Source organism: Marmota flaviventris, chromosome 3 (assembly GCF_047511675.1).
Source record: "Marmota flaviventris isolate mMarFla1 chromosome 3, mMarFla1.hap1, whole genome shotgun sequence".
Classification (NCBI taxonomy): Eukaryota; Metazoa; Chordata; class Mammalia; order Rodentia; family Sciuridae; genus Marmota; species Marmota flaviventris.
Genome location: NC_092500.1, coordinates 121,129,718 through 121,157,445, shown reverse-complemented (window position 1 = coordinate 121,157,445; position 27,728 = coordinate 121,129,718). Strand labels below are relative to the sequence as shown.

Genomic DNA, 27,728 nt, shown 5'->3' with positions numbered 1-27,728 from the left:
CACCTGGCTGTTCTTTTTCTATTCCTGATGGGTGTGCTGCCTGTGACTTTCCTCCCCATTCCTCTTCACCTAACCAACTGCTTCTCATCCTTAAGGTCCAGCCAAAGCACCACAGAGTCAGAGGACCCCAGCCCCATGGATTAGGTGCCCTCTCCAAACTTTCAACAGCCCCATCTTCCAGACATGAGTTCCCACCTCCCAGTAATTATCAGTCTCCTTTTCACCATATTTTAACACCAGGACACGGATCAGTCTTCATCCCACTAAGTCCTCGGCACACCACACGGTGCTGGTGAGTAAAGAGTGAACAAATGAATGGATGTTTGCTAAGGACTCTTTGTAGAATTATTTATCTGCAGGGAGAATGACCCACTCTGCTTAGTTTAAGAAACAAAAATATCTCACTGCATGCAGTAGCACAGCCTATAACCCCTGCGGCTTAGGAGGCTGAGATAGGAGGATCGCAAGTTCAAAACCAGCCTCAGCAATAGTGACGTGCTAAGTAATTCAGCAAGATCCTGTCTCTAAATAAAATACAAAATAGGGCTGGGATGTGGCTCAGTGGTTGAGTACCCCTGAGTTCAATCCCCAGTACCCCCCCCCCCAAAAAAAAAAAACTCAGCAAATATCTAGATTTGGGCACATCAGAGATTGAATTATATGTAAATCCTTTGGGGATTTATTTTGGAGACTTACAAAATGGAAGTGTGATGACTGAGAACCAAGGGGCTGGGGGCTGGTGTTGGTTCCAGTTCTATAGCAAACAGTGGGTAAATCACTTCATCTCTCTGGCCTCGGCCTGCTCATCTGTAAAACTGGGTCTAAGTTCCTCCCTGGGCAGGCCATGTGTGCCTTACGCACCCACCCAGACCAAACCCCATCCCTTGGTGTCTCTGAACACACTTTCCAGATATTCACAGGTGGCTTTTCCCAGGAGTCTGGGGAAACTGATCCACCATGGAGAGATGATGGTCAATAAGGTGAGATGTCTAGTACAGACAGGGCTTGACATGAGTCAAAGCTGAGGGCTGTTTACTGTCATCAACATTATTATTAAAGCACACATAATATGTCAAGTGGCACATCTAAAGCCTAAGCAGAAAGATCCCTTAAGCCCCTATCACCTAAGATGAAGACCCAATATTAATCAATCCATACTATCAATACCTAAGTCCTCATTAGTCCTGGCTTTGGCCTGGATTTTCCTCTGGAGCCTGACATGGCACAGATGTGGACTCTGAGCTGGGTGAGGGTGCTGCGTGGCCGGGTATCAGCAGAGATGGAAGGAAGGGCAGCCCTGGCCCTGATCCAACGCGATATCCTTTGAGAGCCGAGGCTGTGGTTTCTGGGACCTGTACCTTCTCAGAATCCTTTTCTTCACCCCAGAAGATGGGCCCTGTGGAGCAGCAGACCTGGGGAAACCAGAAGCTGCTCATGCCTGAGTCTGCCCCACAAGGGAGGTTTTCTGAGGACCTGTGTCCCCAAGATTGGGCCTGTCCCAGGGAAAGCAGGGCAGCAAGTCACCCAAGGCCCTGAGCCACGGGATTCATGACTGAAATGGAGTCGCTCCTGGCCCTGCAAGGCCCTGCCACTCCTGGTCCACCACCATGACTGGCTGGCCTGTCCCACCCTCACAGCCCACAGCCCAGGTTGGCAGCTGCTTCTTCACCAGGCAAACCTCCCACGTAGCCCTGCCGTGTGGCCAGTATAACCGGGGCAAGCCTACACCAGCCAGAGAGGATCCCACTCCTTCCCCTCCCCCAAGCACTCCAGTGACCCTCAAGGGCCTGCTGGGGTGAGCTGGAGAGGGGGAGAACAGATGGCATTGCTGAGCCCAGGCCATGTGCCACGAACAGAGGAGTAAAAATAATCCTGACTTGGCTCTCAGAGACCGGTCTAGAGGCCTCCAGTTCTGCCCCTAGCCCCACCCAAAAGCCACCAGATGGCCTGCCGGGCAACCCAGGCCCAGCAACACGCTGCTCCATCCCAGGGCCCATGGATGCTGGAACGTATGGACTTTCATTATAATCTTCCTAAGAATCAGAATATGCTCTTCCAGAAATGCTTTCAAGACAGCAAAGGAATCACAATCCCCAGGACATACACAAAGAAGCCAAAGCTCAGGGGGGCGCAGAGAAAGCCCCGAGAAAATGGCCACAGCAGACATCAAGGAGTTGAGGATGTAGTTGAGGGGCAGAGCCTTTGCCTGGCAAGCGAGAGCCCCTGGGTTCCATTCGCAGCACTATAAAACAACCAACCAAACAAAACAGACCTCAGACCTGAAGTCCTCTCCCTGAGGGTCCAGCTCATGCACTCACTTTTAACAGCCACCCAGGACCATAAGAGATCTCTAAGTCCCACCCTGAGCCACTAGAGACTGCAACTCACAGTATCAGTCTTGTGAAGAGATCTCACCTGTGTTTGCCTGTAATCCCAGATGCTTCAGAGGCTGAGGCAGAAGGATCGCCAGTTGGAGGCCAGCCTTGGCAACTTCATGAAACCCTGTCTCAAAATAAAAAATAAAAAGGGCTAGGGAATAAAATTGGGTGATGTGCATCAATGAATAAATATAAAATAAAAAGGGATAGGGGTGTAGCTCAGTGGCAGAGCACGCTGGGTTCAATCCCTAATACCACCGTAAATAAATAAATAAAGCAAGCACTCAACAAATGTAACCTACCTAACACCTTAGCATAGCCTCACCCACCCCAAATACGCTCAGAATACTCAATGTCAATTGATGGCTGGGCAAAACCATCTAATGCAAAGCTTCTGTATAATAAAGTGTTAATTATCTCAGTAAATTTATGGAACACCTGTATCCAAAAATATGCTGGCAACATAGTACAGTATACGGTATGTGTTGTTCACCCTTGTGACCATGTGCCCGAGTGGAGCAGCAGCTCACTGCCACTGTCCCACACCATGAAAGTTTCCTGTTGCAAGCCAGGTGCAGTGGTGCATGCCTGTAATCCCAGCAGCTTGGGAGGGTGAGGCAGGAGGATAGTGAGTTCAAAGTCAATCTCAGCAACTTAGCAAGGCCCCAACCAACTCAGTGAGACCTGTCTCTAAATAAAATACAAAATAGGGCTGGGGATGTGGTTCAGTGGTTAAGCACCCTTGGGTTCAATCCCCGATCATGCAAAAACAAGAACTACTAGAGTGTTGACACTAGGAGGTACAGGTTTGGGTGCTCATTCTGTGCCAGGTACTGGGCTGGGCACTTGACTACTTCTCTACTCCTCCCACATCCCTTAAAGTACCTGGTACATCCCAACTCACCAAAGAAATGCTGAGGCTCCTTGAGCTAAAATGCTTTGCCCAAATGCCAAAGCTAGTAGGTGGCAAGGCTCAGGGGCTGGATCTGCAGCCTGTCCCCAGCAAGCTTTCTCTTGCCCACCACTTTGCATCTTTTACCTACTTTGCCAACACCTTTATAGACAACTGAAAAGGGAAATGGTCTGACTCTGCAGCATGAGGTATTCAAGTTAGATGTGAAGAGTAACAGGGAAGGGTACCAGACCTTGGACTGACTGGTTAAGGGGAGCTAGAGAAGTTCCTCTGTGCATGCAAGCCTTCCTAGCCTATTCCTCGGCAAGAACCCCAATGCTTCCACGGCCTCTGGCAAAGGAAGATGCAGGATTGCCCCTGCTTGTGTAGGGAAAGAACTTCAGAGACCTGGAGTTAGCATCCAAGTTACAGGTGAGGAGACTAAGGCCCCAAGAGGGAAGGGGACAAGCAAAAAGACCACCAGACTAGTTGAAAGTGGAACTGGAAATAATCTCCCTGCACTTTTCTACTTCACAATTATAACCACTGTGACATCAAGTGGATGCTTCTCAATGAGGGAAGAGAGGATCGATCCAGGGAGGAGGGGAGCAGCTTCCCCAGCCCAAGAAATCCCTTCTCAAACACCTCACCCGGAGCACTTCAATGCTCTGTCTACGGACCCCTCATTCAGAACTGGGTATGAACATATCTGCCAGGTATTGGGTACACAGTCAAAAGAGACGTGACTCTGCCCTCAGTGTCCTTCTTCATGTTTTATTTTGGGGACAGGGTCTGTGTTGTCCAGGCTGGTCTCAACTTCCCGAGTGGCTAGGGCTCACAGGCATGTATCCCTGTGCCTAGCCTCAATGCCCTTCTGTCCAGAGTGAAGGAGTTCACAGTAACCAGGAAGATCAAGTGCAGCCAATGCTCACTAATCATAGAATCTTCCGAGGTTCCATATTTGCAAATTTTACTTGTGAAAATCTGTAACATCAAAATCAATATAGCTGCCAGGCACAGTGGCACATGCCTGTAATCCCAGAGGCTTGGGAGGTTGAGGCAGGAGGATCATGAGTTCAAAGCCAGCTTCAGCAACGAGATGCTTAGCAACTCAGCGAGACCCTGTCTCTAAATAAAATACAACATAGGGCTGGAGATGTGGCTCAGTGGTTGAGTGGCCCTGAATTCAATCCCTCATACAAAATATATATTATATATATTTTATATATATATATATATATATATATATATATATATATATATATGTATGTATATGTATATATAATATATAGTTATATATATATTCATCTGGCACTGTGATGCATGCCTATAATCCTAGAGGCTCAGGAGGCTGAGGCAGGAGGATTTCAAGTTCAAAGCCAGCCTCAGTAACTTAGGGAGTCCCTAAGCAACTTAGGGAGACCCTGTCTCAAAAAAAAAAAAAAACCCAATCAATACAGTCTTTTCAGTATGGAAGAGCCCAGAGTTTACCCAAATGCATGACATTCAAGGCCCTTCTATAAAATGGCAGAGTATTTATTTGCCTATAACCTAGCACATTCTCCTAGATACTTAAGTCATCTCTAGAGGACCTGTGATAACACAATGTAAGTCTATGTAAATAGCTGTTATACTGTATCACAGATAAGGGGGAGTGTCTGTATATGCTCAGTACAGATAATCTTGCCCTCAATATTTTTGATTTGGGGCTGATTGAACCCACAGGTGTGGAACCTGTGCATAGAGAGAGCCAACACTACTCCTGCCTCGGTGGTCACTCAGATGCGGCATGCGCCGAGCCCTGAGCAGTCTACATGCCAAGGTGCCTCCAGGCTGAGGTTAAATAAGGCTGCATTCTGCCTTCTTGTCTCAGTTCCTATACTATATCCAACTGTCCTTTTCAAAGTGCTCTGTTGGGCTGTGGTTGTGGCTTAGTGGCTTGTACATGTAAGGCACTGGGTTCGATCCTCAGCATAAAAATAAAAATCCTCAGCATAAAACATAAAAATAAATAAACAAAATAGATATTGTGACCATCTATAACTAAAAAAACTTTTAAAATATATGTTTTAAAAAATAAATAAATAAAGTGGTCTGTTGACTGCTGTGTTTTTCAACCTTGTAGGCTTTTGGTTAATTTTTTTTTTAAATCAAAGATACTTTTATTTTACTAAATTGCTTTACTTATTTTTATGTGGTGCTGAGGAATTGAACCCAGTGCCTTACATGTGCCAGGCAAGCGCTCTACCACTGAGCCACAACCCCAGCCCCCTTTTGGTTGATTTCACTCTTCAAAATGGACCCCGGGCACACATTTTTTAAGCTTCATTTCCCCCCGACATTTAGTAGAAATGACTATTTATTCCATAAGATAGTATTTAACTAAAATTTATAATGCATAATGACTATAACATAATAAATGCATCACAGTTAGATTTTTTTTTTTTTTTTTTTTTGCAGTGCTGAGGATTAAAACCAGGGGTGTTTTGCCACTGAGCTACATTCCCAGCCCTTTTGCTTTAATTTAAGACAAGGTCTCAGTAAGTTGCCCAAGTGATTCTCCTACCTCAGCCTTACCCTCACGAGTAGCTGAGATTATAGGCGTGTGCCACGGTGCTGGGCTCCTTGCTTCTTTTTTTTATTGGTGCTTTATAATTATACATAATAGTGGGGTTTGTAATCAACAATATATATTAAATAAGGTATCTTAAAACAGAAGCATATAAAAAGTTTATAAATTAATCAGTTGACAAGAATCTTGAGACCAGAGATTTATGGGAACCTAACCCTAACTTCTACTAGGAGCCATGGTGCAATATTTGCTAATTCAGTGTCCACAGCAACTTTATAGGCCATAACTACCATGAATAACAAAAATCAGCTCTACCTAGGGAGGGTAACATGGGAAACCCGAACAAGTAAACATCTTGGGATAAGAGTGGGAGTGGGGATCAAAATGATGCTGGACTCCAGGGCCCGGGAATACCACATCTGGTGAAGAGAGAAACGTCAAAAGGTACCAAGATAGTAAAAATGCAGGAACAGTCTCATCGACAGATGAATGGATAGACAAAATGTGAGGGGTACTACTCAGCCTGAGAATTATTCTGACAAGCTCCAACTGGATGAACCTTGAAAACATTATGCTAAGTAAATAACACAAAAAGACAAATAATAATGTATGATTCCACTTATATGAAGCACTTAGAATAGTCAAATTGATACAGAAGGAAAAATAGTGTTCAGAGGGGAAATGGTAAGTTATTTAATAGGTACAGAGTTTCTCTTTGGGAGAATGTAAAAGTTCTAGAGTTGGACAGTGGTGACAGTTGTATGACATTGTGAATGTACTTAATGCCACTGAACTATACACCTAAAAAATAATTCTGTGTGTGTGTGCGCGCACACGTGCACGCACCAGTGGTACTGGGAATTGAACCTGGGAACTGGGAACTTTCTACCATTGAGCTGCATTCCCAGTCCTTTCAGTTTTGAGACAGGGTCTTACTAAGTTGCTGAGGCTGGCCTCTGTCTCCAGAGTTGGTGGGATTATAGGCCTGCATCACCATGCCTGATATATAATATAAATATTATAGCATGACTATTTTCTTTTTTTGATACCAGGGATTGAATTCTGGCACTCAAACACTGAGCCACATCCCCAGCCCTATTTTGTATTTTATTTAGAGACAGTTGCTTAGCACCTCATTTTTGTTGCGGCTGGCTTTGAACTCACTCAGTCTCCCAAACTACTGGGATTACAGGTGTGGGCTATCATGCCTGGATTACCATGACTTTTAAAAATAAATAGGGCTGGGGATGTGGCTCAAGCGGTAGCGCGCTCACCTGGCATGCGTGCGGCCCGGGTTCGATCCTCAGCACCACATACAAACAAAGATGTTGTGTCTGCCAAATGCTAAAAAATAAATATTAAAAAAAATAAAAATAAATAAATAAAGGTATTGAGTCCATCTACAACTAAAAAAAAAAAATATTTTAAAAAAAGAATTAGACCAGAGATCTTATGCCTAATAGAAGAAAAAGCAGGCCCAAATCTTCATTATATTGGATTAGGCCCAAACTTCCTTAACAAGACTCCTAAAGCACAAGAAATAAAATCAAGAATCAATAAATGGGATGGATTCAAAATAAAAAGTTTCTTTCCAGCAAAAAAAAAAAAAAATCAATGAGGTGAACAGACAGTCTACATTTTGAAATACATTTTTGCCACACACACGTCAGATGGAGCATGAATCTCCAGGAAATATAAAGAACTTAACAACATTCCAAATTTCAAATTGCCATTGGAAAATTTGACATTTGATTCTCCCTGATGTGGTTAAAAACTGAATAAAAGTGTTAATAGAACTTTTTTCTTTTGATATATGATCACAAATTTATTCTAAAACCTACTGTTTTATTGAAATCTAAATTGGGAGATAGGTTTTAAATGTCTAGAATGCAATTAATAGGCTTTTCTTGAACTGTTAGATTCTTTTGAAGTAGAGTTTTTTCATGTTTCATTGTATTTGTTTAAAAAGAAAAAAGAAAAGAAAAAAAAATCCCCCCAACCAAATAACAACCAGAGCAAAAACTGTTGTGCCTTCTATTTATCTTTGGTTCCAATCTTGGCAGTTGTTTAAAGAAAAATAATTTTTAAAAATTAGATTTGTTTTATTAGGTTCAGAGTATGTGGGGAATTGTAGAGTTCCTCTTTTCATCACCTTGTATGTCTTTTGTTAATATTTGTTATGCCTTATTCTAAAACTGAGTCTCAAACTGGAATGCCTTGGAGGACAGATACTTTTGTAGAGGTCGTTTGACCTAAATAGTTAAGCATTTGTATTAAGTTTTATTTTGATATCTAATCAGATTCTTAATCATAGCCCATAAGAAGGAATGCAACTTTAATATTGGACTTTGCTGATGTGTTTAGTGTCTGCAAATGTTTTTCTTTAAATCATAGCCATATGGTAAATTTTCTATTTTGTCATGGTTCTCTTTTATTGATGGGCATGCAGTGGGTGTTTCTTGGAAATGGCCAATTTTTATTAAAATATTTCTGGAAGAAAAAAAAAAAAACCTTAACAACAAACAAACAAACAACCCAATCAGTAAATGGGCTAAGCAGCTGAACAAACACTTCTCAGAAGACATACAATGGATCAACAAATATATGAAAAAATGTTCAACATCTCTAGTAATTACAGAAATGTAAATCAAAACTACTCTAAGATTCCATCTCACTCCACTCAGAAGGGCAGTTATCAAGAATACAAGCAACAATGAGTGTTGGCAAGGACATGGAGGAAAGGGCACACTCACACATTGCTGGTAGGACTGCAAATTGGTGCAGCCAATCTGGAAAACAGTATAGAGACTCCTTAGAAAACTTGGAATGGAACTACAATTTGACCCAGCTATCCCACTCCTTGGTCTATACCCAAAGGACTTAAAAACAGCATACTATAGTGACCCAGCCACATCAGTGTTCATAGCAACACAATTCACAATAGCCAAACTGTGGAATCAACCTAGATGCCCTTCGATAGGTGAATGGATAAAGAAACTGCGGTATATACACACAATGAAATATTATTCAGCAATAAGAGAATAAAATTATGGCATTTGAGGTAAATGGATGGAATTGGAGAATATCATGCTAAGCGAAGTAAGCCAATCCTCAAAAAACCAAATGCCGAATGTTTCCTCTGATAAGTGGATGCTGATCTATAATGGGGGGATGGGATGAGTGGAGAAACTTTGGATGGGGCAAAGGGGAGGTGAGGAGGAGGCATGGGGGTAGGAAAGATGGTGAAGTGAGATGGACATGACTATCCTAGGTACATGTATGACTGCAGGAATGGTGTGACCCCACTTTGAGTACCACCACAAAAGTCAAAAATTGTGCTCCATTTGGATACAATGAATCCAAGATCATTCTGCTGTCATGTATAACTGATTAGAACAAATAAATAAATTTTTAAAAATTAAAGTAAAATAAATAAAAGTATTTTTAAAAGCAGAAGGAAAAAAATGTGGACAGAGAAGAGGAGGAGGTACCGTATGGGGACCCAGTCCCAAAGTACAAGGGACAAAAGAAAATGGCCTGTTTATAGTTGGAAATAAAAAGAGACAAGAAGAGTCCCCAGGTCCTGGTTGAGTGAGTCCTTAGAAATGAAACGGAGGAGAGGGAACAGAGAAAAAACAACCCAGCAGAGAAATGAACCAGGCAAGGCTGGCCAGGTACTCAGCCAGAAAAACTGACCCCAATGTGACTTTAAAAAGGCTGGGCTACCTGGGTGTGGTGGTGCATACCTGTAATCCCAGCAATTTGGGAGGCTGAGGCAGGGGGATTAACAAATTCAAGGCCAGCCTCAGCAATTTAGGGAGACCCTGTATTTAAAAAAAAAAAAAAAGGCCAGGGGAGTGTAGTGGCTCCACGGTAAAGCCCCTTGGGGTTCAATCCCCAGTACCAATAAAAATAAGTAAATAAATAAAATGAAAAGGCTGGGCTTGCTGAAAATCAGAAAAGGGGCCTTCTCAAAAAATAGCCAAATGAAAAAATATAAATAAATTTAATTTTTTTTTTTTTTTTAATTTAAAAATATTGGGCTGCGATTGTGGCTCAGTGATAGAGCACTCACCTAGCACGTGCGAGGCCCTGGGTTCAATCCTCAGCACCACATAAAAATAAATAAGTGAAATAAAGGTATCATGTTCAACTACAACTAAAAATATTTTTAGGGCTGGGGATGTGGCTCAAGCGGTAGCGCGCTCGCCTGGCATGCGTGCGGCCCGGGTTCGATCCTCAGCACCACATACAAAGATGTTGTGTCCGCCGAAAACTAAAAATAAATAAATAAATAAATATTTAAAAAAAAATAAAAAATAAAAATATTTTTAAATAAATAAATAAATTTTTAAAAATAAATAAATAACCAAATTGGGTAGGAGATTTAGCCCAGTGAAAGAGCACTGGCCTAGCTTGTGTGAGGCTCTGAGTTCCATCCACAGCACTGAAAGAAAAAAACAAAACAAAACAGGAGTTGCATGGAGGAGCCACGTAAGGATTAAGTTAAAAGGCAGGTACAGCACCTGGTACAGGTACAGTGCAATACGTGTGCCCCATCCTCTTAGTGACATGCAGAAGGACATTTATCACATATACTGCTTCCTGACAGGACAGGAATAGGGAGGTGGTAAAGAGAGGATGGCAAAGATCCTCCCCAGGAACAGGATGCATTGGAACAAAAGGAAAAGAGAGACGCTCAGAGGCTGAGGCAGTAGGGTTGAGAGTTCAAAGCCAGCCTCAGCAATTTAGAGAGGCCCTAAACAACTCAGCAAAATCCTGTCTCTAAAAACATATAAAAAAGGGCTGCAGGGCTGGGGCTGGGGCTCAGTGCTAGAGCACTTGCCTCATATGTGTGGGGCACTGGGTTCGATTCTCAGCACCACATATAGATAAATGAATAAAATAAAGGTCCATCCACAACTAAAAAGGATATTTAAAAAAGCAGGGGGGCACTACAGATGTGGCTCAGTGGTTAGGTGCCCCTGGGTTTAATCCCCACTACCACATAAAAAGGAACAGAGAGCAGACTCCTTCAGCACTGCCTGGCCGGGAGGGAAGTGCTATGTAGGGCATTGATTCAACCCTTGGCTCTGAAGTCACAAGCTTGGACCCTGGGCAAGCTACTAGACCTCTCTGAACCTCCATGTTTCCCCTAAATACAGCCAACAGGCATGTCATGAGGATGGGATTCCATCATAAGCTGGGCAGTGTAGTTCCAGCTCCTCAGAAGGTTGAGGTAGGAGGAGGAGGAGGACTCTGCCTTGAGCCCAGGAGTTGGAGGCCAGTTGGGCAAACAGTAAAACCCCATCTCAAAACAAATAAATAAATTCAATCCTAAGATACCCCTGAGCCTGGCACAAGGAAGGGCTCCTCACACATTCATGGCTCTTACTATGTTGTTAGCAGGGATGAAGGAGGGTGGGATGAAGGAAGGTGGAGATAAGAATGAAGGGGAGCTAAGTAGCCAGGAGGAGAGGAACTCTGGGAAGCAATCCAGGAGGAGGAGTCTGCAGTGGGAGGGGCTGCCTGGAGATGCAGAGAAGTAGGGGAGATAAGATCCCTAAGTGGCCATAGCCCCAAGCCCAGCCCCAGGCCCTAGGACAGGGTAGGGTAAGTGAGGACACACCTGGCTCCAGTACACCCTGTCCTCAGCTCTCCAGGAGGTGGGAACTGCAGCCTGTCCCCAACCAGCCCTCCCAGGTTTCTGGGGTGGTGAGTGTCAGCAGGCCTATCTCTAACACCTCCAGGAAGTGGGTCACTGCCAGTGGATGTCCACACACCTCCACCCCCTGCTTGGGGCCACAAAAAGGGGTGATGAAATGTGATGAAACTGGCCTTAGGCCCTAGCATAATGCCAGGCATGGAAGCCCCTTGCAACAGTTGGCTTGCCGGAAAAAAAGACAAATTAGACTCCAAGCTCGGCTTTCCTGCCAGGAACTCCCCCTCTCTGGGGCTCAGCACCCCATTTGCAAAAAAAAAAAAGTGGTGGGTAGGGTAGAATATTATTAAGTGGGGAAAAAAAAAAAAAACTTGCTATCAAGCAAATTCCTCCAAGAAAAGACATGGAGGGACCTTAAATGCATAATGCTAAGTGAAAGAAGCCAATCTGAAAAGACTACCCACTGTAGGATTCCAACTGTATAACATTCCACAGTTAATATAGGAAAAGGCAAAACTATGGAGACAATAGAAAGATCAGAGGTTGGGAGAAAATACTTGGTACACAGACTTTTTAAGGCAGTGAAATTATATGGGATGATACTATATGGGATGAAACCCACAGGATCTGAGATGCCAAGAGCGAAAGCTCTGTGAACCACAGAGGATAATAATGCACCACAGTAGCTCCTCATAGGAGGACCACACTAATGCAAGACACTGCTAACTGGAGGAGGACAGGTACATAAAAGAACTCTATACCCTGCTCAATTCTTCTATAATCTCCAAACTGCCAAATATTTTTATATACATAATTTTTTAGCATTTGGGGATATTTTACACACACACACACACACACACACACACACACACACATAAAATCAGGCACCATGGCACATGTCTGTAATCTCAGTGAATGGGGGCTGACGCAAAAGAATCACAAATTAGAAGCCAGCCTCAGCAACTTACCTAGAACCTGTCTCAAAACAAAACAAAACAAAAAAAAATAAGGACTGGGTATGTGGCTCAGGTTAAGCACCTCTGGTTTCAATTCCCAGAACCAAAATAAATAAATACCATTTATATACACACACACATATTTTGGGTACTGGGGATTGAATCCAAGGTTGCTTAATCACTGAGCCACATCCTCAACCTGTTTTTATATTTTATTTAGAGACAGGGTCTCATTGAGTTGCTAAGTGCCTCACTAAGTTGCTGAGACTGGCTTTGAACTCGCAATCCTCCTGCCTCGGCCTCCAGAGTTGCTGAGATTACAGTCATGCACCACCATGCTCAGCCTATCATATGTGTGTGTGTGTGTTTAAATTTATTCTATTAAAAAATAAAGTATGGAGCTGGGAAAAGTTTAAATCTTGTATTCTTTTCTTCTTGGAGCCTTAAAAAAGGGTTCCTAAATAAAATGAAAGCTTGTGCTGGGGGTGTAGCTCAGTGGTAGAGTACATGGCTAGCATGCACAAGGTCCCGGGTTCAACTGCCAGCACCACATAAAATAATGAAAGTACTCAAGTGGCCAAGTACTGAACCAAAACAGTTGGCTTCACCTTAAGTAAGCTGTCCTGTGAAAATACAAATCTTAAAATAGATGATTTAACTAAGAAGTCTTTGCCAGACAGAAGGACTTGAAGGACTTGCCATGGAATTCCATCAAATGGCAATTCCTCCAGGGCACTGCCAGAATATACCCTAAGGGCCGCACACCAAATGCCTGTTTCACCAGTCTTCAGGATGAGTTTGCACATCGGCGTGCTGCTGGGATAGGGCTGCCCTCACCCTACCAAACCAGATACCCATGCAGCACAGGCCCCCTGACGGGGAGCTCAGGTGCACACCTGGCAAGAGCCAGGCAAAAGTGCTCAGCTTTCCAGGACCCAAGCGCACCAGGGAGTCACATGGACCCCCTCAGGACCCTGGAGACATTGATAGCCGCTCAATGGAAAAAGTAGTTATTTTCCACTCTACCCCACTCAAAAGTTCAAGGCCTTAATCACCTCTCACAAAGGGCTGCACCCCTGGCACAGGAGCTCTCAGCCATAGCTCCCAGCATAGAAGTGGGTCAGGGTGAACAGAGCTTGGAGAGGAGGCAGAGGGCAGCACCCACTTTACCCTTGGTCATATTTTTGAGGGGTATGAAGGTACCAGGGATTGAACCCAGGGGCACTTAATCACTAAGTCATGCCCTCAGCCCTTTTATTTTTTATTTTGAGAAAGAGCCTCACTAAGTTGCTGAGTCCTGCCTCGAACTTGCCATCCTCCATCCTCAGCCTCCCAAACTGCTGGAATTATAGTCGCGTATGCTATCACCTCCATCCCCTTGGTCATTTTTCATGGAAATGTTCTTTCCCAGAGCCACTCTGGCTGGACAGTGATAGGACTGAAATACTCTAGAAATTCTGTTTATGACCCAAAGCCCTCAGATCCTGGCTGAGGCCACCAAAGCAAAGGATCCATCCTGACCCAGAAAACTCACCCCCACTGATTCTCTCCTGCACCAGCCACACCCAGTGGCTTACCCCTACAGGCATGACAAACACCCCACCTCCCATTCCAGAATGCATGTTCATCCAATTTGGAAACAAAGCCATGTTCAAGAATGATACAAGGGTGGGGGCACCAGCCTCTGCTTTAGGGGAGGGGGACCACACAGCCTGACCCAACAGGTCATGAGAAATGGACCAGGTACCTTCCACCATCCAGAGAGGATGCCCCACAAACCAAGATGGTGACCTGGACCTCTTATTCTTAAGTGTGATCTGTAGCAGATACTCAGCCAGGAATTTCATGGAAGACCCTATTCCACTTCTTTGTCATAAACCACCCAAGGTGTACCCCACTCCTCATCCTAGTCCCACCTTTGCCCCTAAAAAAACCCTGAGGATTGGGGTTGTGGCTCAAGTGGTAAAGCGCTCACCTAGCATGGGTGAGGTACTGGGTTCGATCCTCAGCACCACATAAAAATAAAATAAAGGTATTGTATCCACCTAAAAAAAAATATATATTAAAAAAAAAAAAAAAAGCCAAGGTTCAGGACACCAAACTCTAAGCTCAACTTTGGAGTCCCTCTACCCATTCATTTCTGTGTAAATGAATTTTCTCCAAAAATGTGTAAATAACATACCTAGCAAGAGCTTGTATCCAGAATATTAAAGAACATTCAAAATAAGCAAAAAGAAAAATGGGCCAAAGATCTGGACAGACACTTCACCAAAGAAGTTATACCAATGCAAATGAGCATATGAAAAGATGCTCTATATTATCAGTCATCAGAAAAATGCAAATTAAAATCACAATAAGATTCCATTACATGACTATCAGAATGGAAAGGAAAAAAACCAACAACCTGACAGTTCCAAACCCTGCTAAGAATATGGAGCAATGGACCTCTATGTTGCTGGTGGGAATGAAAAGCATTATACTTTGGAAAATAGATAAATACCCTGGCCAGGCATGATGGTGCACACCTGTAATCCCAGTGTCTTGGAAGGCTGAGACAAACTTAGCCAGTCCCTAAGCAACTCAGTGAGACCCTGTCTCTAAATAAATACAAAAAAAAAAAAAAGGCTGGGGATGTGGCTCATTGGGTTAGTGCCCCTAAGTACTGGTACACAAAACCCAACTCTGACAGTTTCTTAAAGCAGTGAACAGCTAAGTGCAGTGGCGCGTGCCTGTGATCCCAGCAAGTTGGAAGGACGAGATTGAGGCTAGCCTAGGCAACTTAGACCTTATGTCAAAATAAAAATCAAAAAGGGCTGGAGATGTAGCTCACTGGTTTCATTCCCTAGTATCACAACATCATCATCAACAACAAAAACCAGTGAACATTCATATACCACATAAACCAGAAATTCTACTCCTAGGTTTTGATAAAAGTGAAATAAAGCCCTGTATTCACACAAAGACCTGTACTAAAATGTTGATATCAGCTTTATTCATAATGAACATTTTGGGAACAACCCAAACACCCTTCCACCAGTGCTGGATAAACACGGTGGAATACCATACACAGTAATGGAATACTAACGGCCCTCAAATCACTCCACTTCCTATCTGCTCAGATATCTTTCCTTCTCTATCAACATACACAACTTGGATGACTCTCAAAGGCATTATGCCAAATGACAGAAGCCAGACCCAGAAAGCTACCTAACTACATGACGATTCCATTTTCCCGATGTTCTGGAAAAGACAAAATTACAGGAATGGCAAAACAGACAGAGATGCCAGGGGATGGGCATGGGGGAGGGAGGGGAACTGATATTAAATGAAGAAATTTTGGGAGTTGGAACTGTCTGCAGCTTGACTGTGATGGTTAATACATAACTCTGTTCATCTGTCAAAACCATAAAACTGTACAATATAAACAGTATATCTTGCAACCAGGAGCAGTGGCGCATGCCTGTAATCCCAGCAGACTGGGAGGCTGAGGCAGGAGGAACGCAAATTCAAAGACAGCCTAGGCAACTGAGTGAGGCCCTAAATGATTTAGTGGGACCCTGTTGCAAAATTAAAAGAGCTGGGGATGTGGCTCTTGATTAATGCACCCCCCCCCCCTCCAACCTTTGGTATCCCTCCTCAAAAAAAAGAGATACATTGTGCTACATGCATCCTTAAAAAGTTAAAACAAGTTCTGGGCTGGGGGAATACCTCAGTGACAGAGCACTTGCCTCGCATTCATGAGGCCAGGGATTCAATCCTTTGCCCAACAACAATGAAAAACAAGACCTCCACATCCTTTGAGGTACAGCTCAAATCCACTTCATCCCTATCTCCCTTCTTCTACTACATATCTGCTCAGATCTTTCCTTCTCTGGGTCCCTCTCTTTCTCACACACTCAGAGCTATCAAATCCCTACCCATCCACAAAGCCAGGTCAGGCGCCCCCTCCTCTGTGAAGCCTTCCCTGACTCCTCCCAGCTCCATCAGAGTGAATCACCCTTACCAGCACCTACAGCACTTACTTGTGCCTCTAATTAGCCCTTCTTTCATCCCACAGATTATCGTTAGCTATTCAGTCTGTGGGATAGGTACCTTCTATCCATGTTCCCCCACTGTCCAGTGCCCAGCACACAGTGGGTATTCTGTGACTGCTATAGATCAGCAGATAGTTTGGGCCGAGAGAGGAGAGCAGACAGTGCTGGGGATGGTGGTATTCTGAGGAGAGTAAGCCACTGAGATGGCTTCATGTGCTCTTGCATAAGCAGCAAGACTATTGCTTAAACTCCCAAGTGCTGGAAGTGACTCCACCTCCCATTCCAACATGAGGTCATGCAATTTATGATGCAGCAAGGCTAAGGATGCTTTGCTTCCTGCACGCCAGCCAGCACAGTTCCAAGCCCCAGGCAGACAGATGCTCAGGACACACCTGCTAAGGGATTGGAGCCTGTCCCATCATCAAGGGGCTGTTGTTTCTCACTTCCAGAAGGCAGGCCCTCTTTGCAGCAGTAACTGATTGTGCTTATCTGACTGGAAGTCAATTTCATGATGCAGAACTACTGTAGCATAGGCATGGCCTATCAGTGACTCCACGGGACCACTCCACAATTGGTTCTTTCCAAGCATATCGCTAGCCTCTCCCTCTTACAAATTTCAGCTTGTCTTAAGGACCATTTATGGTCATTTATTTGACAAACACTTATACAGGGCTTAATAGAAGCCGAAGAACTAAATATTTTATAAATATTAACTCAATCTTCACATCAATTGAATGAAATTGGTTCTATTAACATTATCCTCATTTTGCAGATGGAGAAACTGAGCCATAATGCAGTTACATAATGTACCCAAAGTCTACACCTGACAAGTGGCAAGATAGGGACTCAAATCCACAAGACTGGCTGTAAACTACACAGTCCAAACGGACCCACTAGCGCCATGCGGCTAATAAGCAATGAAATGCGGGTAGTCAAACTAAATGTACTATAAAGTGTAACATGCATACTGGGTTTCCAACACTTTGCATTAAAAAATGTAATCTCGCTAGGCAGGTGGGGCACGCCTGTAATCCCAGCAGCTTGGGAGGCTGAAACAGGAGAATCGCAAGTTCAAAGCCAGTCTCAGCAACTGTGAGAAGCTAAGCAACTCAATGAGACCCTCTCTCTAAATAAAATACAAAATATGGCTGGGGATGTGATTCAGTAGTCAAGTACCCGAATTCAATCCTTGGTACCAAAAAAAAAAAAATAGTAATCTCACTAATCCTTTTTACTACTGATTGCAAGTTAAAAATGATAATTTTATAAACATGAAAGTTTGAATCATTTTATCACATTTGTACTTTTTAAATGTGACTCCTAGCTGGGTGTGGTAGTGGACACCTGTAATCCCAGCCACTTAAGAGGCTGAGGCAGGAGCATCACAAGTTCATGGTCACCCAGGCAACTTAGGAAGATCTGGTCTTAAAATAAAGAGTGCTGGGGATGTAGCTCAGTGCTTGCCTAGCTTGTGTAAGGCCCAGGGTTCAATCCCAGGTATTGCAAATAAATAAATAAGTATGGCTTCTAGGTAACTTAAAATATACGCGTTATCTGCATTGTATTTCTGTAGGACTGCTCTGCTGCACTGGAGTCTACACCATTGCTCCTAGTCCATGCTGGGTCATCTTCCCCATTTCCAGGCTCAGGACAGGACCAAGACTGCAACTGACACCCTGCTCATTCAGCTGCATAAAGATGGTGGGAGCCAGGCAATAACTCCCACATCTCCCCATTCTCCTCCTGTAACTTCCCTGACACTGCCCCTCTCCCACCTTTAAGGCCAGTTTGAAAAGCAGTTCAGCTCTACCTCCCTCCAGCAGGAATCCCAGAATGTTGAAGTGGTAATATCCTCCAGTGCAATCTCACAAGCTAACATGCAAAAAAACTGAGGCCCAGGACCACAGAGTCAAGGAAAAAGAGGTAGTAGAGGCCATCTAGTCCAATTTCCCTCTTCCTAAGTGTCCCTAACAAGTTCTATGTAAAGAAGTTCTATGTGCCAGGTGCAGGAGCACACACCTGCAATCCCAGCAACTCGGGTGGTGGAAGCAAAAGGATTGCAAGTTCAAGGCAGTCCCAGCAACTCAGTGAGGCCCTAGTTAACTTAGTGAGAACCCGTCTCAAAATAAAAAATAAAAAGGGCTGGGGATGTGGCTCAGCACCCCTGAGTGCAATCCCTGATTAAAAAAAAAAAAAAAAAAGTTCCATGCAATGAAGTTATTTACAGAAGGAAGTAACTTCAGATCAGATAAACCTAACACACTATTGCTACAAAGAGGGCCTGCCTTCCAGAAGGGAGAAATAGCAGCAAAATGACAGCACCCTGATGGTGGGCAGGTTCTAACCTCCCACCCAGCTCTGTTAAGACACTCGTAATCATAGCCAGGTCAACTCTCTCTTTTTTTTTTCTTTCTTTCCTTTCTTAGCAATACTAGGGATGGAACCCAGGGCCTTGATCATACTAGGCAAGGACTCTGTCACTGAACTACCCCCAATTCTTATTAAGACAGATGTCTCTACCAATTTCTAAAACCAGACTCTCAGTGTGGTCAGTGTCACAGAGCTCAGTGACAAAGGTATTCCTGACATAAACCCCATCACACCATTAGCCCATCCAAGTTATGGATTTACCAATTTTTCTTCTCCTCCATGATTTCTTTATTTTCCAGGTTTTCAACAATGACTCTGTATTAGTCTCTTTTTTAAAAAAATATTTTTCTTAGTTGTATATGGACACAATATCTTTATTTTTATTTATTTATTTATTTATTTTTATGTGGTGCTGAGGTTTGAACCCAGGGCCTCACACTTGGGAGGCAAGCACTCTACCACTGAGCTACAACCGCAGCCGGTCTGTATTAATTTTAAGAGTTAGACAAATAATAATAATAACAATTTCATCTTTCTGCTTAATCTCAGCAATTCCAGTCAAATGAGATGATTTTGAATCCTGGTTCTGTCATCCAATGCTTATTATCCTCAGTATCCACAGAACAGATAAAAAAAACCAAAGAGAGATTCAGGGCTCATTATCACTGGAAACCTCCTTCTGAGTGATGGGAACTATGGAGTCAGGACCCAGGGTGCTTTCAGCCACATTCATCTCACCACTGTCTCACCAGGCCACATGGATTTCTCCTATACCCAAGAAAGTCATAAGGCTAAAATCCTTACTGAATATTTCTCCTCCTAAATGAATTTTTCCCCCAACACTTGGTAGAGTAAATCCATGTTGACTTCATTTTCAACGTCTCCATGGATTTTTTTGGTTCAGAACTCTGACCTACATAGAAGGCTAGGGGTGTAGCTCAGTGAACTTGCCAAGCATGTCCAAGGTCCCAGGTTCAAGTCCCAGCACTACAAAAACAGAATCTGACCAATAATTGGGCAAGACAGCAATAAGAAGCTCAGCGGTCTGCCATTTCCAGAGCCCTATCCTGCCCCTCTGGGGCGTTGCTGCCTGCATCCTTACCTTCCTCCCAGGCCTGGCAATGAGGGGTTCAGTGGTTACTCCTGGGGCTTCTCAGAAGCCCCAACATTGATGTAAAAAATCTGGTAACCTGAACTCAGAGCAATTCAGGTGGATTGACTGTCACTTCCCCCAAAGCAAAGTGCTATCTCTCACTAAATCTGTCCCACCCTTACATAGATGAAGGTGAGATAACAATCTTCTGCCTCCCAGAACATTCCACCACCTGCCTCAGGCAGGAATCTCCCCTTGCCTGTCTTACAGACTGTGGCTGAAGAAATCCCTCCTCATCCAATCACCCCAGGTCTGTTGCCTCCCCACCAAGAGCTCTGCCCAACAACATCGCCTCGCCATCAACTATTACTCAAGGCTCAACGCCAAGATGGAGGGCGGCCAGGATGGAGGACAGCCAGGAAGAAACAACCCTTGCCTTTTATCCTGGCCAGGGCAACTCACCAAGACATCTCAGGGGCTCGAAGGGAAGGGGAAGGCATGGTTTTGGCAGGGGTGAGCTTGGCATGAGCAGAGGCTGGCAGATCTTTGCTAGAAGGACACAAAGCTGAGCCCTCAGCCAAATAATGGGCCTTCAGAGCTCAAGTTTCACTCTGAGTCAACAGCCCCCTTAGGAGAAGAGCCCCACCCCAGTGGCCCACCCTGTGTGTCATCAGCCCCTCCCCAGTGCCCTTTGCACTGCCCCTAACACTCAACCGGATATGCAATCCCATCCCCCAGGAGGGTCACCCCTGCCTTAACACAGCTCCCATTTCCTGCCCCTGGTGACTGCTCTGAAGTCTATTGTTCCCATGAAGTTTGGGTCAAAGGAAGCCCGGTCCCCACCCATGGGGGCTCTGGCCTGCCCACACCACACCAAGCCAAGGAGCTGGCCCACACTGGAGTCCAGCCCATCCTCCCGCCTCTACAGGAGAGGCCTGTATTAAACACAAGAGGCTGTAAGCACAGTCCTTACTTAGACTGGAGGGAGACCTGATGGAAAATTTCCCAAAGGACCAGTCCCCATCAGCTGAAGGTCCCCAAACCAGATCACACAGTTGATTAGAATAGCACTGATAATCAGACAGAAAAACCAAAGCTAGGAGAAAACTGTCATTTCAGAAGAGGTCAAGGCAAGGCTGGAATCAGAATACAGCAGTAGGAGATTGACTAGGTGCTCCCAGCAACAAAGCCAGGCCCTGCCCTGCCCTGCCCTGCCCTGCCCTGCCCTACCCTACCCTACCCCCACCCCAGCCTTCTCCGCCTCCACCTGGGCCCCTGGGGCCCGGGTGCTAGAGAGCAGCTGTTCAGCTCCAATTTCAGAGCTTTAAACGGAGCAGTCTCCTAACTTCTGCCAAGAGAGGGTCATAGGGGCAAAGGGAGACAGGCAAGGTAAAGCCACTCTCATAAGCCCTGAATTTCCAACTGCCACTAGACTGGCCTCAACTACAGGAAGGTAAGGCCCAACGCCAGGGACCAATGTCCTTTACTTCCACTGGGAAGGGGGAGGAGGAGCCACACTTTTAGCAATAGGGATTACTTTGTGACAGTCACAGGCACTAGACCAGAATGGAAACCAAGAAGGTTCTGTGACATTTGCATCCCAGATCTGAAAAGACAGGGAAGGCTGAGGTTGCTCAATACTCCAGGCCCTGTCTTCTACCCAGCACCAAAAAGAAGAAAATAAAAAGATAGGAAGCCCTTCTCTTCCTGGCAGAGTAATGCATAGATCTTGGAGGAGGAAGAAGGATATATCTGAAGGATCTCCTGAGGCCCCTTCCAGACTCGACCTGCGTAGATCCTTCTGTGAAATGGCTTCTTCCTCTATTGGGCCAGAGGAGAGTATATCTGCCTCCAACAACCTTATCTGAGCCACAGAATGGTAGGCACCACCACATAAGACTAGAGCAGCCTCCAGGCCTGGACAAAAGTGGCTGGGGAGATGAGGATATGGGGGATATGGGATACACCAGCGGGAGAATGCAAAAGGGAAGGGCATGGGTTCTACTGTCAGCTCTGCTGTTCACAGGTTGCATGATTTTAAGAAAGTTATAGTCCCTCTACGGACCTCAGTTTCCCATGTTTAAAATAAGGGAGTTAATGAGCCAGATGCAGTGGTACACACCTATAATCCCAACAGTTCAGAAGGCTGAGGCAGGAGGATCACAAGTTCAAGGCCAGACTCAGCAACTTAGCGGGACCCTGTCTGTCTCAAAATAAAAAATAAAAAGGGCTGGGGACATGGCTCAGTGGTTAAGCATTCCTGGTTTCAACCCCTGATAACCAAAAAAAAAAAAAAAAAAAAAATCCCATACAACCTGAAGCCCTTGGTTCAATCCCCAACACTACAAAACACATACAAAAAATCCACACAGGGGAAAAAACATGATTAATCCCTACAGGAAAAAAGAGGTTCCTTGCTATAATAAGCTTAGAAAATACTGGGGACAGTATCAGCTGGGGGAATCCCTGGGAATGTGCTGGGCATTATCCTGGTAGGTGCTTCTCAAAGTTCAGTTTTCACAACAAACATTCTGGATGGGTATTAATTAACCCTTCCCTTCTTGATATTATCCATCAGGATACTAAGCCTGGGGCTTTAAACTTACCGTTGTTATTTGTTATTTGTGTGGGGGTCTGACCCTAAACCTGTGCCCTTTCAACACTGGGTGCTGCCTATGAACTAGCTGCACATCCGGCCTGAGCAGGTGGGAGGGTGAGGTAATTCCCACCACAGTAGCTCCATCCTCAGGGTGGATGGAAGGGCAAAGACCAGAGCCTGCCTGACTCTGACAGTTTCTCCCTCCTTTCTTCCAAGAAGCCCTAAACATGATATTCACATCAGGAATGAAGAAGAATTCTGAAGCCAGATCTGCCTGTGATGATCCCCTCCTGTCATTGCCCACCATATACTGTGTCACTCCTGCCAATCTCATGGACAAAACCAGCAAATCACAAGCAAACCTTACCTCCTGGACTAGCACTAAAGCACTCATGCAATGAGCTACTCATTCTTATTCCCACAGAGAAGTGTTAAGTGGTCTAGCAAGTTGTAGAGAATGAGAGATTCGGGAGTAGGTGTGTAGCCCCAGTGGTAGAGCACTTGCCTAGCATGCAAGAGACCCTGTGTCCAATCCCAATAACACACACACACACACACAAAGAAAGAAAGAGAATGAGGGATTCTTCCACTTGATTGCTTGGTCAACTCCAGCATTGAACCAGTAAAAGTAGTTCACAGCTGGTAAACATCAACACCTGTTTGTCCTTGGAGTCAAATAAAAGCACTATCTACACACATCTCAACATCCAAAATGGTCTCTTTCTTCTGAGGGGCTCACCCCCACAAACATTCCCAACAAACCACCCCATCACCTAAATGCAAAGATCTCAACTTCCTTTAGCTTTCCACCAGTCTGTCCTGCAAACTATTCCAAGCAAGGACAGAATTCACTCTCCCGCAGAAAGACAGCTGTCTGGAAGAGGCAGGTGTAGACAGCTTTCTCTCAGCTCTGCCCAGTCCAGGGTAGCTGGGAGCCTGGGGGTCACACACTCCAACAACCAGTCAATTCTTCCTTGTATACAAAAAAAAAAAAAAAAAAAAAGACACTGTTCCCTGCTCCTACTGTACAGGGAAGAAGAAGTCAGAACTATAATCAACATCCTCATGGAGAAAACTTTTTAGAGAAGAGACATCACCTACTCAGGCACTCAGACTCAGCACCCTCCTGAAGCAGAAATATGCACACACACTGTCACTCACGTTCACACAAACAAATCCACCTACTGGAAGCCAAAGTGAGTCATAGACAGACATCACCCTCACATACACCCAAAGCTAAGGAGGCTGGCACAGTCAGACGTCACCTGAACCCACTAAGCAGAGACACCCAGTGTGTCAGGAATCCTCTTCCTCCCATATGCACAGAGGCATGCTCCTGGGTGGCCTTCAGCGGAAGTGTTTGGTAGTTCTATTCCCCTGGTCCACTAGTTCTCAGGCTGAAAGGTGACAGCTTCACAAACCCTGGGGAGCAGGTATTTTTGCAGATGTCCCCCACTTTTCGCATCGCCTGAGCCCTTAAAACAGCCAGTACACATCCCTCCAAGACTCTCTCCTCCAAGACAGAAAAGAGCCCAGCAGAAACGGGGTTATGGGTCCTGAAACAATTCTGTCGCCAATGTTCTCGCTTCTGCCTCTCTCTGGTCCTTTCACAACCCGGACCCCATTTCCCCAAAGTCCCTGGGCTCCACTGCCAACTTCCCGACCCTGTAATCCGCATCGCCTCTACGATCCTCAGCGGCACAGCCTCCACGTGCCCTGCTCTTTTCCTCATCTGGTCCCTGGATTACGTTAGACGCCCGACCTCTGGCAAAGTCTAATCAACTCCCGACTCCCAGCCTTACCGGTCCCGGGATGCGGGAGGTGGGGTGGGCGCGCGCTCCGCCAATTGCAGCTAGTTCGCCCAGAGCGCCGACTCTTCCCAGCCGCGGCTCGGCTGCGTCCCGGGAGGCGGGCAACCGCACTGCAAGGACGACAGGGGGTCAACCAGCAAAGTGCGGGGGCTCCGGCAGAGTGCCGCGGGCCGGCGAAGGAAGAGTGGGTCGGCGGGACTGACCCTCCCCGCGCCGCCAGAGCGTAGCTTGCAGCTGCCGGCCCCGGTGTGCGGAGCGGAGCGCGCGGAGGGAGGAGATTTCCCAGAATGGGACTGTCGGGAAGACACGAAGATCCCAATTCCTGGCGGAGTGAGTCAACCCGGAGAGGAAGGGAACGCGGGGCGACTGCTGCGGACGCGGGGAGCGGACGGAAGGGAGGAAGCGGGGGAGAGGGCAGGGAGGAGCGCGCCGGAGCACGAAGGGAAGAAAGCGGCTGGACGAGCGCGCCAGCAGCTCTGGAGTCCAAGGCGGGAAGACGGACGGCGGCAAGAAAAGAGCACCCAGAGGGAAGCACGCGGCGCGGCGGGCGGAGGGCGCACGGTCGGGAGGGGGCCCCGTGGGGCTGGGGTGGCGCGGCGGGCGCCACTCACCTGACCGGGATGCGGCGGCGGCGGGCGACGGAACCGGGAGCTGCGGCCCTCCCCACCCCCTGGCTTCAAGTTTGCCAGGAGGACGCCTGGAATGTGCGGAATGAAGGCTGGTATGAGATGCGCGCAGCCGAGGGAGGGAGCCGGAGGGAGTGGCGGCCCTGCCACCGGCACCTCGGGGAGGAGACTGGGACGCCCGGGAGGGGGCGGCCGGTGAGGGGCCGGGCCGGGCTGCGGGGCGGGGTTGGGGCGGGTCGCTGGCAGGCGGCGGTGGGGGAGGCTGAGCGCGCCCAGGCGGGGACGCGGGCCTCGAGATCCCAGTTCTGGGACCGGGACCTCTGCGTCCAGCCCAAACGCTCCCCGCCACGCATTTTTCCTTTGATCTCAGCCCCAGTTCGCTTCCAACTCTCTTCGCCCCTCTGCTTCTTCTCCTCCGGGCGGAGCCCCGACTCCCTTTCCCCGGAGCCTAAAACTTTACTTTCTGCCTGAATGGGGTGTCTCCCAGGAGGACCCAGCCCCTGCCTCCGTCCTGACACGCTCGGGGTGAAAGACCGGGGAAGGGGCGGGCGCCCGGAGTGCAGGAAGGGCTGCTCCCTTCCCGCGACTCCCAACGAAGGACACTTCTTGCTCCAGGGAACCAGGAAGCAGGAACTCTCAGCTCGACTCCCAGATCCGCCACTGGTGCCCCCACGCTGGTCCCCTCCTTTCAGTTGTCTTCTGGTGTCCCTCAGGATCCGCAAAGCTGTCATTAGGAAGAATAAAGCATGTGGGAGAAAGCAGTCAGTGTGAGATCCGTGCGGTATGGCAAGAGACTCGTTCTGGGCTCAGTAGTAGTAAGTCGATAAAGATTTATCCAGTATGTACTATGTGCCCACTAGTAAAAACAGGAAGGACAGGACCTCAGCCCCTACCCTCAAAGAGCTTATAATTTAGCTGGGAAGACTAAAGGTACAGAAAAGTGTGTTCATTTAGTGGGTGTCTGGATCTTAACCATGCCAAATTAATTTAGGGGAAGAGGGATATAGGAAACACATGGACTCCTGTGTGGAAATCTTCAGAACAAATTGACTTAAAGATAGCTCTGTCAGCCACCTTGTGGCTTTGGGAGACTTGAAACCAGAGGACTTGGCTTTTTTTTTCAAAAATCAAATCCAACCTCTAGAGTGATATCGTTGAACCTTGTATTGAAGATATTGTCCAGATCTCTTCTCCCTTGCCAAACAGTAAATTTATGTCTGATTTATCTTGTTTTTCTTTTTTTTTTTTAACTAGGGATTGAATTGATCATAGGCTACCTACCTTTGTCAATGCAGCTCCACAGAACTTATCCTTCAAGAGATGAAGGATAAGGAGGCACTTTACCATTGACCTATATTGCCAAACCTTTTTCCTTTGTATTTTGAGACAAAGTCTCATGAAGTTACTTAGGGACTTGCTAACTTGATGAGGCTTGCCTGAAACTTGCATCCTCCTGCCTCAGCCTCCTGAGTCTCCGGAATTACAGGCATGTGCCACCACACTGGGCCTGATTTATCTTATTTTTGACCCAGCACCAACATGGTGCCTAGGTTAGAAAAGTGCATAATACATACATATATTGGTACCAGGGATTGAACCCAAGGGCGCTTAACCACTGAGCCACGTCACGCCACTAGCCCTTTTTATTTTTTTATTTTAAAACAGGGTTTCTCTAGATTGCTTACAGCTTCACCAAGTTGCTGAGGCTGGCTTTGAACCTGCCATCCTCCTGCCTCAGCTTTCTGAGCCATGCTATTACAGATTTGCACCACCACACCCAGCTGAAAAGTACATAATAAATGTTGAATGAAAAAAAAAATTACTACCATGGAAGATACTGAAAAGATGTACTATTAAATGTCAGAGTTGTATCCAAGAGGTGTTCCAAAAGTCCAGACAATGCAGCTAGACTGTCTCCAATCTTCCAAGGCAAAGAAGAGTGAGGAAGCAGCTGTCATTTGGATATATAAATGCTTGTTAAATAATGAGTCATATCAAGGCTTGGTCACACCTCATACACCTGAAAAGACCACAACACAAGGCAATATATCAGCCCCACGTGGAGTACAAACTGTAAGGACTACTTAATTCAATAATACTGTGTTGAGTGACTATTGACTTTGACACCAAACTAAGTGCAGGAATAAGTCCCTGCCCTCAACAAGTTCAGAGTCTAGGTGAGAAGATAATGATTATGCAAAATTCAATGGTAACTCAAGGAAAGGAACAATGAAATCCAAGTTACAGGGTGGCATTTGCTTCATCTCTTGAAGGATAAAGCCAAATTGAGACTGGTGTGGAGCAGCATGGACAAATGTCGGCACGTGCAGGCTGTTTAGCAAAGGTGTGTGAGCAGGAGAATGAGATGTGAAGACTGCAGTTAAAAAGGGGGAGCTGGGAGCTGGGGGCTGGGGTTGTGGCTCAGTGGTAGAGCACTCGCCTAGCATGTGTGAGGCCCTGGGTTCAATCCTCAGCACCACATGAAAATAAATAAATAAAATAAAGGTATTGTGTCCAACCACAACTAAAAAAATATTAAAAAAAAAAAAAAAAAGTGGGAGCCAGGTTGGGAAGATAGTTGTATGGAGTTTTGGCCATCATAAAAGCCATAAAGTGCCAGGCACAGTGGCACTTGCCTGTAATCCCAGCAGCTCCCAAGGCTGAGGCAGAAGGATCAAGGTTCAAGGCCAGCCTGGGCAATTTAGTGAGACCCTATCTGAAAATAAATAAATAAA

General features: G+C 45.8%; 1 protein-coding gene across 5 annotated transcripts in view; it reads right to left on the bottom strand.

Annotated features, from left to right (window-relative positions):
• The window catches only part of Tead4 (TEA domain transcription factor 4), a 73,760-nt gene extending 48,331 nt beyond the window's left edge, over positions 1-25,429 (bottom strand). For 4 of the 5 annotated variants that reach the window (XM_071610322.1, XM_071610323.1, XM_071610320.1 and 1 more), the window contains exons 1-4: positions 24,979-25,429; positions 24,359-24,477; positions 7,117-7,186; positions 2,416-2,502 (exon numbers count right to left, since the gene is read on the bottom strand). In XM_071610322.1, coding sequence (XP_071466423.1) covers positions 2,416-2,502; positions 7,117-7,123 — 94 coding nt within the window. In that variant the 5' untranslated portion in view covers positions 7,124-7,186; positions 24,359-24,477; positions 24,979-25,429. Of the gene's footprint in view, positions 1-2,415; positions 2,507-7,116; positions 7,187-24,358; positions 24,478-24,978 lie in introns of all 5 variants that reach the window. The other variant, XM_071610321.1, reaches the window with a different exon arrangement.
• Between the last annotated feature and the right edge of the window lie 2,299 nt (positions 25,430-27,728).